Source organism: Oncorhynchus clarkii, unplaced genomic scaffold (genome assembly GCF_045791955.1).
Source record: "Oncorhynchus clarkii lewisi isolate Uvic-CL-2024 unplaced genomic scaffold, UVic_Ocla_1.0 unplaced_contig_4194_pilon_pilon, whole genome shotgun sequence".
NCBI lineage: Eukaryota > Metazoa > Chordata > Actinopteri > Salmoniformes > Salmonidae > Oncorhynchus > Oncorhynchus clarkii.
Window position 1 is genome coordinate 1 of NW_027259767.1, and position 12,500 is coordinate 12,500.

The 12,500-nt window shown below is 46.4% G+C and overlaps 1 protein-coding gene across 1 annotated transcript in view; it reads right to left on the bottom strand.

Annotated features, from left to right (window-relative positions):
• Positions 1 to 9: 9 nt before the first annotated feature.
• The window catches only part of LOC139400787 (SET-binding protein-like), a gene marked incomplete at both ends in the record, with an annotated part of 13,485 nt that continues 994 nt past the window's right edge, over positions 10 to 12,500 (bottom strand). Inside the window, 3 exons of the mRNA XM_071145433.1 lie at positions 10 to 1,016; positions 10,362 to 10,563; positions 10,757 to 12,500. The exon at positions 10,757 to 12,500 is cut by the window's right edge and continues 994 nt beyond it. Of these exons, the coding sequence (XP_071001534.1) occupies positions 10 to 1,016; positions 10,362 to 10,563; positions 10,757 to 12,500 (2,953 nt within the window). The remainder of the gene's footprint in view (positions 1,017 to 10,361; positions 10,564 to 10,756) is intronic.

Genomic DNA, 12,500 nt, shown 5'->3' on the forward strand with positions numbered 1-12,500 from the left:
TGGAAGGACTCTTCTCTTTCATGGATCTTCTCTTTCCTGGCATTGTGGAACGACATCACCCCTTCCTCTCCGAACACTGCTAAGCCCCTCCTTCTGCCATGCCCACTGCCCTCCTCCCGCAATCTGAAAAGGTCAGAGGTCAAATCTGGCCGCAGTGATTGGCTGCTGTAGTTGCTCACGAAGCTGCACACTGGCTCTCCGGGTGTGCGTTGGCGGAACTGGACATGGTCCACAGAGAGAGAAGAGAGAGGGTTCGACTCAAACATCGCTCCCCTGGATCCCCCTCTAGAGCCTCTCCCACCCCCCCTCTGCTTCTCCTGACGCTTCTGGTTGGTCATCTCCCACCTGTCCGTCAGCAGGTTGAGCAGCCCATTGGTCTTGGCACCGCTGAAGAGCCCGCCCAGCTCCTGTCTGTCATGGGGTGAGAGGAGGTTGGTCTCTTCCTTATGTTTATGTTTGTGCTTGTGTTTCCTCTTGTGGAGCCTCACCCCTCCAAGACCTCCACCACTCAGTGATCCCAGTCCTTCTCCCCGACCAGAGGAGCCCTGCAGTGGGCCACTAGATGCCTGGAGCTTGGAGTGGCCCCCAGAGTGGAACTTCGGAGGGGGGACGGCAGGCCTCATAAAGGGGGAGGGTGGTGAAGGGCCGTGGGGATGGTGGGGAAGGTAGAGTGGGGGTGATGGGGTGTAGTAGCCCAGGCTCAGAGGCGGGGCATAAGGCATGGCATATGGTGCATAGTAGTTCCCCCCCGCCAGTGGATACCCAAAACCCTGGACAAAAGGCAGCTTGGATGTGATTGGCTCGCTGGTTTTGGCGGGCCGGCCGCGCCTCCTCTTGGCCTTGAGCTCGGCGGTCCTGCGAAGGTACGGGGCGGGATCACAGGGGTAGGGGTCATAGGTCAGGGGGTAGTAGTGATGGTGGAAGTTGAGGCGGAAGATGGAGGGGTAGGGTTGCTGGGGGTAGCTGGAGGCGTAGCGTCGGTGGGACACATGTAGCTGCTGCAGCTTTACCACCACCTGGCAGAGAAGAGGAGGAGAGGCCAAATCAGTACTGGATAATTAATACAGTCCAGAGGAGAGGCCATATCAGTACTGGATAATACATACAGTCTAGAGGAGAGGCCATATCAGTACAGGATAATACATACAGTCCAGAGGAGAGGAGGAGAGGCCAAAAAGGTATTGGATAATACATACAGTCCAGAGGAGAGGAGGATAGACCATATCAGTACCGGATAATACATACAGTCCAGAGGAGAGACCATATCAGTACTGGATAATACATACAGTCTAGAGGAGAGACCATATCAGTACCGGATAATACATACAGTCCAGAGGAGAGACCATATCAGTACCGGATAATACATACAGTCCAGAGGAGAGACCATATCAATACTGGATAATACATACAGTCCAGAGGAGAGACCATATCAGTATTGGATAATACATACAGTCCAGAGGAGAGGCCAAAAAGGTACTGGATAATATATACAGTCCAGAGGAGAGGCCATATCAGTACTGGATAATACATACAGTCCAGAGGAGAGGCCATATCAGTACTGGATAATACATACAGTTTAGAGGAGAGGCCATATCAGTACTGGATAATACATACAGTCCAGAGGAGAGACCATATCAGTACTGGATAATACATACAGTCCAGAGGAGAGGCCATATCAGTACTGGATAATACATACAGTCCAGAGGAGAGGCCATATCAGTACTGGATAATACGTACAGTCTAGAGGAGATAATACATACAGTCCAGAGGAGAGACCATATCAGTACTGGACAATACATACAGTCTAGAGGAGAGGCCATATCAGTCCTGGATAATACATACAGTCCAGAGGAGAGACCATATCAGAACTGGATAATACAAACAGTCCAGAGGAGAGACCATATCAGTACTGGATAATACATACAGTCCAGAGGAGAGACCATATCAGAACTGGATAAAACATACAGTCCAGAGGAGAGGAGGAGAGGACACATCAGTACTGGATAATATATACAGTCCAGAGGAGAGACCATATAAGTACTGGGTAGTACATACAGTCCAGAGGAGAGGCCAAAAATGTACTGGACAATACATACAGTCCAGAGGAGAGACCATATCAGTACTGGATAATACATACAGTCCAGAGGAAAGACCATATCAGTACTGAATAATACATATAGTCCAGAGGAGAGGCCATATCAGTACTGGATAATACATACAGTCCAGAGGAGAGACCATATCAGTACTGGATAATACATACAGTCCAGAGGAGAGGCCATATCAGTACTGGATAATACATACAGTCCAGAGGAGAGACCATATCAGAACTGGATAATACAAACAGTCCAGAGGAGAGACCATATCAGTACTGGATAATACATACAGTCCAGAGGAGAGACCATATCAGAACTGGATAAAACATACAGTCCAGAGGAGAGGAGGAGAGGACACATCAGTACTGGATAATATATACAGTCCAGAGGAGAGACCATATAAGTACTGGATAGTACATACAGTCCAGAGGAGAGGCCAAAAATGTACTGGACAATACATACAGTCCAGAGGAGAGGCCATATCAGTACTGGACAATACATGCAGTCCAGAGGAGAGACCATATCAGTACTGAATAATACATATAGTTCAGAGGAGAGGCCATATCAGTACTGGATAATACATACAGTCCAGAGGAGAGACCATATCAGTACTGGATAATACATACAGTCCAGAGGAGAGGCCATATCAGTACTGGATAATACATACAGTCCAGAGGAGAGACATATTAGTACTGAATAATACATACAGTCCAGAGGAGAGACCATATCAGTACTGGATAATACATACAGTCCAGAGGAGAGGAGGACAGGCCCTATCAGTACTGGATAATATATACAGTCCAGAGGAGAGACCATATCAGTACTGGATAATACATACAGTCCAGAGGAGAGACCATATCAGTACTGGATAATACATACAGTCCAGAGGAGAGACCATTGCAGTACTGGATAATACATACAGTCCAGAGGAGAGACCATATCAGTACTGGATAATACATACAGTCCAGAGGAGAGACCATATCAGTACTGGATAATACATACAGTCCAGAGGAGAGACCATATTCAGTACTGGATAATACATACAGTCTAGAGGAGAGGCCATATCAGTACTGGATAATACATACAGTCCAGAGGAGAGGAGGACAGGCCCTATCAGTACTGGATAATATATACAGTCCAGAGGAGAGACCATATCAGTACTGGATAATACATACAGTCCAGAGGAGAGACCATATCAGTACTGGATAATACATACAGTCTAGAGGAGAGACCATATCAGTACTGGATAATACATACAGTCCAGAGGAGAGACCATATCAGTGCTGGATAAAACATAAAGTCCAGAGGAGAGGAGGAGAGGACATATCAGTACTGGATAATACATACAGTCCAGAGGAGAGACCATATCAGAACTGGATAATACAAACAGTCCAGAGGAGAGACCATATCAGTACTGGATAATACATACAGTCCAGAGGAGAGGAGGAGAGACCATATCAGGACTGGATAATACATACAGTCCAGAGGAGAGGACATATCAGTACTGGATAATACATGCAGTCCAGAGGAGAGACCATATCAGTACTGGATAATACATACAGTCCAGAGGAGAGACCATATCAGTACTGGATAGTACATACAGTCCAGAGGAGAGGAGGAGAGACCATATCAGTACTGGATAATACATAAAGTCCAGAGGAGAGACCATATCAGTACTGGATAAAACATACAGTCCAGAGGAGAGACCATATCAGTACTGGATAATACATACAGTCCAGAGGAGAGACCATATCAGTACTGGATAATACATACAGTCTAGAGGAGAGGCCATATCAGTACTGGATAATACATACAGTCTAGAGGAGAGACCATATCAGTACTGGATAATACATACAGTCCAGAGGAGAGACCATATCAGTACTGGATAAAACATAAAGTCCAGAGGAGAGGAGGAGAGGACATATCAGTACTGGATAATACATACAGTCCAGAGGAGAGACCATATCAGAACTGGATAATACAAACAGTCCAGAGGAGAGACCATATCAGTACTGGATAATACATACAGTCCAGAGGAGAGGAGGAGAGACCATATCAGGACTGGATAATACATACAGTCCAGAGGAGAGGACATATCAGTACTGGATAATACATGCAGTCCAGAGGAGAGACCATATCAGTACTGGATTACACATACAGTCCAGAGGAGAGACCATATCAGTACTGGATAGTACATACAGTCCAGAGGAGAGGAGGAGAGAACATATCAGTACTGGATTACACATACAGTCCAGAGGAGAGACCATATCAGTACTGGATAGTACATACAGTCCAGAGGAGAGGAGGAGAGACCATATCAGTACTGGATAATACATACAGTCCAGAGGAGAGACCATATCAGTACTGGATAAAACATACAGTCCAGAGGAGAGGAGGAGAGGCCATATCAGTACTGGATAATACATACAGTCCAGAGGAGAGACCATATCAGTACTGGATAATACATACAGACCAGAGGAGAGACCATATCAGTACTGGATAATACATACAGTCTAGAGGAGAGGCCATATCAGTACTGGATAATACATACAGTCTAGAGGAGAGACCATATCAGTACTGGATAATACATACAGTCCAGAGGAGAGACCATATCAGTACTGGATAAAACAAAGTCCAGAGGAGAGGAGGAGAGGACATATCAGTACTGGATAATACATACAGTCCAGAGGAGAGACCATATCAGTACTGGATAATACAAACAGTCCAGAGGAGAGGAGGAGAGGCCATATCAGTACTGGATAATACATACAGTCCAGAGGAGAAACCATATCAGTACTGGATAATACATACAGTCCAGAGGAGAGACCATATCAGTACTGGATAATACATACAGTCTAGAGGAGAGGCCATATCAGTACTGGATAATACATACAGTCTAGAGGAGAGACCATATCAGTACTGGATAATACATACAGTCCAGAGGAGAGACCATATCAGTACTGGATAAAACATAAAGTCCAGAGGAGAGGAGGAGAGGACATATCAGTACTGGATAATACATACAGTCCAGAGGAGAGACCATATCAGAACTGGATAATACAAACAGTCCAGAGGAGAGACCATATCAGTACTGGATAATACATACAGTCCAGAGGAGAGGAGGAGAGACCATATCAGTACTGGATAATACATACAGTCCAGAGGAGAGGAGGAGAGACCATATCAGGACTGGATAATACATACAGTCCAGAGGAGAGGACATATCAGTACTGGATAATACATACAGTCCAGAGGAGAGACCATATCAGTACTGGATAGTACATACAGTCCAGAGGAGAGGAGGAGAGACCATATCAGTACTGGATAAAACATACAGTCCAGAGGAGAGACCATATCAGTACTGGATAAAACATACAGTCCAGAGGAGAGGAGGAGAGGCCATATCAGTACTGGATAATACATACAGTCCAGAGGAGAGACCATATCAGTACTGGATAATACATACAGACCAGAGGAGAGACCATATCAGTACTGGATAATACATACAGTCTAGAGGAGAGGCCATATCAGTACTGGATAATACATACAGTCTAGAGGAGAGACCATATCAGTACTGGATAATACATACAGTCCAGAGGAGAGACCATATCAGTACTGGATAATACAAACAGTCCAGAGGAGAGGAGGAGAGGCCATATCAGTACTGGATAATACATACAGTCCAGAGGAGAGACCATATCAGTACTGGATAATACATACAGTCCAGAGGAGAGGAGGAGAGGCCATATCAGTACTGGATAATACATACAGTCCAGAGGAGAGACCATATCAGTACTGGATAATACATACAGTCCAGAGGAGAGACCATATCAGTACTGGATAAAACATAAAGTCCAGAGGAGAGGAGGAGAGGACATATCAGTACTGGATAATACATACAGTCCAGAGGAGAGACCATATCAGAACTGGATAATACAAACAGTCCAGAGGAGAGACCATATCAGTACTGGATAATACATACAGTCCAGAGGAGAGGAGGAGAGACCATATCAGGACTGGATAATACATACAGTCCAGAGGAGAGGACATATCAGTACTGGATAATACATGCAGTCCAGAGGAGAGACCATATCAGTACTGGATTACACATACAGTCCAGAGGAGAGACCATATCAGTACTGGATAGTACATACAGTCCAGAGGAGAGGAGGAGAGACCATATCAGTACTGGATAATACATACAGTCCAGAGGAGAGACCATATCAGTACTGGATAAAACATACAGTCCAGAGGAGAGGAGAGGCCATATCAGTACTGGATAATACATACAGTCCAGAGGAGAGACCATATCAGTACTGGATAATACATACAGACCAGAGGAGAGACCATATCAGTACTGGATAATACATACAGTCTAGAGGAGAGGCCATATCAGTACTGGATAATACATACAGTCTAGAGGAGAGACCATATCAGTACTGGATAATACATACAGTCCAGAGGAGAGACCATAACAGTACTGGATAAAACATAAAGTCCAGAGGAGAGGAGGAGAGGACATATCAGTACTGGATAATACATACAGTCCAGAGGAGAGACCATATCAGTACTGGATAATACAAACAGTCCAGAGGAGAGGAGGAGAGGCCATATCAGTACTGGATAATACATACAGTCCAGAGGAGAGACCATATCAGTACTGGATAATACATACAGTCCAGAGGAGAGACCATATCAGTACTGGATAATACATACAGTCTAGAGGAGAGGCCATATCAGTACTGGATAATACATACAGTCTAGAGGAGAGACCATATCAGTACTGGATAATACATACAGTCCAGAGGAGAGACCATATCAGTACTGGATAAAACATAAAGTCCAGAGGAGAGGAGGAGAGGACATATCAGTACTGGATAATACATACAGTCCAGAGGAGAGACCATATCAGAACTGGATAATACAAACAGTCCAGAGGAGAGACCATATCAGTACTGGATAATACATACAGTCCAGAGGAGAGGAGGAGAGACCATATCAGTACTGGATAATACATACAGTCCAGAGGAGAGGAGGAGAGACCATATCAGGACTGGATAATACATACAGTCCAGAGGAGAGGACATATCAGTACTGGATAATACATGCAGTCCAGAGGAGAGACCATATCAGTACTGGATAATACATACAGTCCAGAGGAGAGACCATATCAGTACTGGATAGTACATACAGTCCAGAGGAGAGGAGGAGAGACCATATCAGTACTGGATAAAACATACAGTCCAGAGGAGAGACCATATCAGTACTGGATAAAACATACAGTCCAGAGGAGAGGAGGAGAGGCCATATCAGTACTGGATAATACATACAGTCCAGAGGAGAGACCATATCAGTACTGGATAATACATACAGACCAGAGGAGAGACCATATCAGTACTGGATAATACATACAGTCTAGAGGAGAGGCCATATCAGTACTGGATAATACATACAGTCTAGAGGAGAGACCATATCAGTACTGGATAATACATACAGTCCAGAGGAGAGACCATATCAGTACTGGATAATACAAACAGTCCAGAGGAGAGGAGGAGAGGCCATATCAGTACTGGATAATACATACAGTCCAGAGGAGAGACCATATCAGTACTGGATAATACATACAGTCCAGAGGAGAGGAGGAGAGGCCATATCAGTACTGGATAATACATACAGTCCAGAGGAGAGACCATATCAGTACTGGATAATACATACAGTCCAGAGGAGAGACCATATCAGTACTGGATAAAACATAAAGTCCAGAGGAGAGGAGGAGAGGACATATCAGTACTGGATAATACATACAGTCCAGAGGAGAGACCATATCAGAACTGGATAATACAAACAGTCCAGAGGAGAGACCATATCAGTACTGGATAATACATACAGTCCAGAGGAGAGGAGGAGAGACCATATCAGGACTGGATAATATATACAGTCCAGAGGAGAGGACATATCAGTACTGGATAATACATGCAGTCCAGAGGAGAGACCATATCAGTACTGGATAATACATACAGTCCAGAGGAGAGACCATATCAGTACTGGATAGTACATACAGTCCAGAGGAGAGGAGGAGAGACCATATCAGTACTGGATAATACATACAGTCCAGAGGAGAGACCATATCAGTACTGGATAAAACATACAGTCCAGAGGAGAGACCATATCAGTACCGGATAATACATACACTCCAGAGGAGAGACCATATCAGTACCGGATAATACATACAGTCCAGAGGAGAGACCATATCAGTACTGGATAATACATACAGTCCAGAGGAGAGACCATATCAGTACTGGATAAAACATAAAGTCCAGAGGAGAGGAGGAGAGGACATATCAGTACTGGATAATACATACAGTCCAGAGGAGAGACCATATCAGAACTGGATAATACAAACAGTCCAGAGGAGAGACCATATCAGTACTGGATAATACATACAGTCCAGAGGAGAGGAGGAGAGACCATATCAGGACTGGATAATATATACAGTCCAGAGGAGAGGACATATCAGTACTGGATAATACATGCAGTCCAGAGGAGAGACCATATCAGTACTGGATAATACATACAGTCCAGAGGAGAGACCATATCAGTACTGGATAGTACATACAGTCCAGAGGAGAGGAGGAGAGACCATATCAGTACTGGATAATACATACAGTCCAGAGGAGAGACCATATCAGTACTGGATAAAACATACAGTCCAGAGGAGAGGAGGAGAGGCCATATCAGTACTGGATAATACATACAGTCCAGAGGAGAGACCATATCAGTACTGGATAATACATACACTCCAGAGGAGAGACCATATCAGTACCGGATAATACATACAGTCCAGAGGAGAGACCATATCAGTACTGGATAATACATACAGTCCAGAGGAGAGACCATATCAGAACTGGATAATACATACAGTCCAGAGGAGAGACATATCAGTACTGGATAATACATACAGTCCAGAGGAGAGACCATATCAGAACTGGATAATACATACAGTCCAGAGGAGAGACCATATCAGTACTGGATAATACATACAGTCCAGAGGAGAGACCATATCAGTACTGGATAATACATACAGTCCAGAGGAGAGACCATATCAGTACTGGATAATACATACAGTCCAGAGGAGAGACCATATCAGTACTGGATAGTACATACAGTCCAGAGGAGAGACCATATCAGTACTGGATAATACATACAGTCCAGAGGAGAGACCATATCAGTACTGGATAAAACATACAGTCCAGAGGAGAGGAGGAGAGGCCATATCAGTACTGGATAATACATACAGTCCAGAGGAGAGACCATATCAGTACTGGATAATACATACAGTCCAGAGGAGAGACCATATCAGTACCGGATAATACATACAGTCCAGAGGAGAGACCATATCAGTACTGGATAATACATACAGTCCAGAGGAGAGACCATATCAGTACCGGATAATACATACAGTCCAGAGGAGAGACCATATCAGTATCGGATAATACATACAGTCCAGAGGAGAGGCCGAAAATGTACTGGATAATACATACAGTCCAGAGGAGAGACCATATCAGTACTGGATAATACATACAGTCCAGAGGAGATACCATATCAGTACTGGATAATACATACAGTCCAGAGGAGAGGAGGAGAGGCGATGTCAGTACTGGATAATACATACAGTCCAGAGGAGAGACCATATCAGTACTGGATAAAACATACAGTCCAGAGGAGAGACCATATCAGTACTGGATAAAACATACAGTCCAGAGGCGAGACCATATCAGTACTGGATAATACATACAGTCCAGAGGAGAGACCATATCAGTACTGGATAATACATACAGTCCAGAGGAGAGACCATATCAGTACCGGATAATACATACAGTCCAGAGGAGAGACCATATCAGTACCGGATAATACATACAGTCCAGAGGAGAGACCATATCAGTACCGGATAATACATACAGTCCAGAGGAGAGACCATATCAGTACTGGATAATACATACAGTCCAGAGGAGGCTGGTTGGCAAAAATATATGAGGACGGGCTCATTGTCATGGCTGGAATTAAATTAAAGGAAAGCTATCAAACACATCAAACACATGGGCTCAACATTTGTTAGATACCGGTCTATTTAATCTTTTCCAGCCATTACAATGGACCTGTCCTCTGATATCTCTGTGACATCATATACAATAAATAAGTCTAGTGGCAACTTCTTTCTACTCCTACACTAAGTTTTATGACATTTTATTAGGAAGTTGGATTTGATACCTCTTCTAGCTCAGACAGGAAGTTCAGGTGGTCTCTGCTCTGCAGGCACTTCCTCTTCCTGCGGTGTTTCTGCTTCTTCTCCTGGTGGGACAGGAAGTTGTCCACTACTGCCGGCTGCTCACAGCGACCCCTACTGCCGCGACTGGATGCCTGCAGAACGGCAGACTCCACAGCCTCAAACCCACACAGGTCAAAGGAGTACCTGCAACACAAAACAAAAACCTGTTAACTGGATGTACAATGTCGATATTGTGGTTTCATACAAACCCCTGGGGAATATTCACTCACTCACTGTCTCCCTCCCTCACTCACTTAACTAGCATCCTATCTCACTCACTCACTCCGTAACTTCTAGCTAACTAACTAACCATGTAAACTAACAGAGAGATAGATACCTGCGTCGTGCGTTGGTCCCCTTCTCTGTCTGGTCAGAGGTGCTGTTGTTGTCTGTCCCTATGCCGCTGTCGCTGGGAATAGTCTCCTCACTGTGTGATTCACTGATGGGTGACAGCGTCACCTCCTTGATGGACGCCGCCCCCTCAGATAGGTGGGACGGGGAGTTGGCCAGGAGGCGCGGGGGAGAGAGCTTCCAGCCGGCCCCCAGTAGCCCCCTGCCTGGGGGTTTAGAGGGCAGGGCACTGATGGGCTGCAGGCTGGGCATGGTGGCGTCAGAGTGGAGGCCGTGAGGGCTGGGGTGGCACAGAGAGGACAGGGTGTGGGGTCTGAGGAGGAGGGTACTGGAGCTGAGAGGGGGGGAGGAAGGCACTAGGAGTCTGTTGTACAGGCTGGACATGGAGGCAGGCACAGGGGGCTTTGTCCCCCCACCTCTGGGGGGAAGGGTTTGGGTGTCAGAGCGCGGCTTTCTACCCCTCTTCTTCCCGATGTAGATGGTTCCTCTTTTACTGACGTTGATCTGCTTTCCCAGACGAGCCTCAATGGTAGAGGCCATGACCGTCATGGCGGAAGAGACCGGAGCCGAGGCGGACTTCAGCGCCAGGCTGCCATGTTGGCTGGAGCATGATAGGATCTCATTCAGGATGCTCTGCACCTTCCCCAGCTTCAACCTCTTCACCGGCCTGACATGGGCACCCTCACCACACTTCAGTTTCAACTCATTAATATTGGGGCTAGTGGAACCAGATGCGATTTGGGATAGTGTGGTCTTTCTCCTACGGCTGACCCCAGCAGGGCTGTCCCGGGCCAGAGGGCTCAGGGGGGAGGTGGAGGTGCCCTCGTGGATGGTTTCCACAGTGAGCAGGGGTTGTTTTTTGGGACGACCTCGTTTGCGCTTGGCGGGGGTGTGGACAGTCAGACTGTCTGTGTTGGTGTACAGGGGGCTGGAGGGGGTGATGGGGAAGGCAGAGGGGGGCTCACACATAGTTGACAGGGGGCTGCGGCCACTCTCCCTCTGGACTAGGTTGGGGAGGCTTCGGGACTTCAGGTAGGACCACCGGTCCTTGGTCTTGGGGAGGCTGGGGCTGGGTTTTAGGCTAGTGTTGGGGTTAGGGTTAAATATGGGGCTTAGGTTGGGCGATCTAGGGTTAGGGTTGAGAGTGGATCTTGAACTAAGGATATGGTTGGGGTTAGGGCTAGGCAATCTAGGGCTAGGGTTAGGATCAGGGTGTTTGTGGGGATCTGTGGCTGATCTAGGATGGCCAACTGGGTTCTTTCTCATCCAGCTCTGGATCATGGCTGATTCCATGTTGGCCCCACTCATCACCCTCGCTCCTTTCTCCTCTCTCTCACCTATCTCTGTTCTCTCCCCCTTATCTGCTCTTTCTTCTTTCTCCCCTCTCTCTCCTCTGTCCCCGTCTGCCTCAAGCTGGCTACCCTCCTCACTCCGTCCTGACCGAGATTCACTCCTGTGGGAGTCCATCTTGTTGCCTTCCATCTTGTGGGTTGCTTTGAGCTCTGGAGGCCCTGATTTGCTCCTCTCTGTGATGTCAGTGCCCTGCAGCTGTTCTGATTGGTCTTTCTGGGTGAGTGACTCCTGGAGACACCGCCTCCTCCTCCTTTTCCTCCCTATTCCCTCCTCCATCAGCTCAGGAGCACCAAGCATTGGCATCTCCCTCTCCTCCTTTCTTGTCCTCCCTATGCTCTCCCTCTCCTCCTCCTTTCTTGTCCTCCCTATGCTCTCCC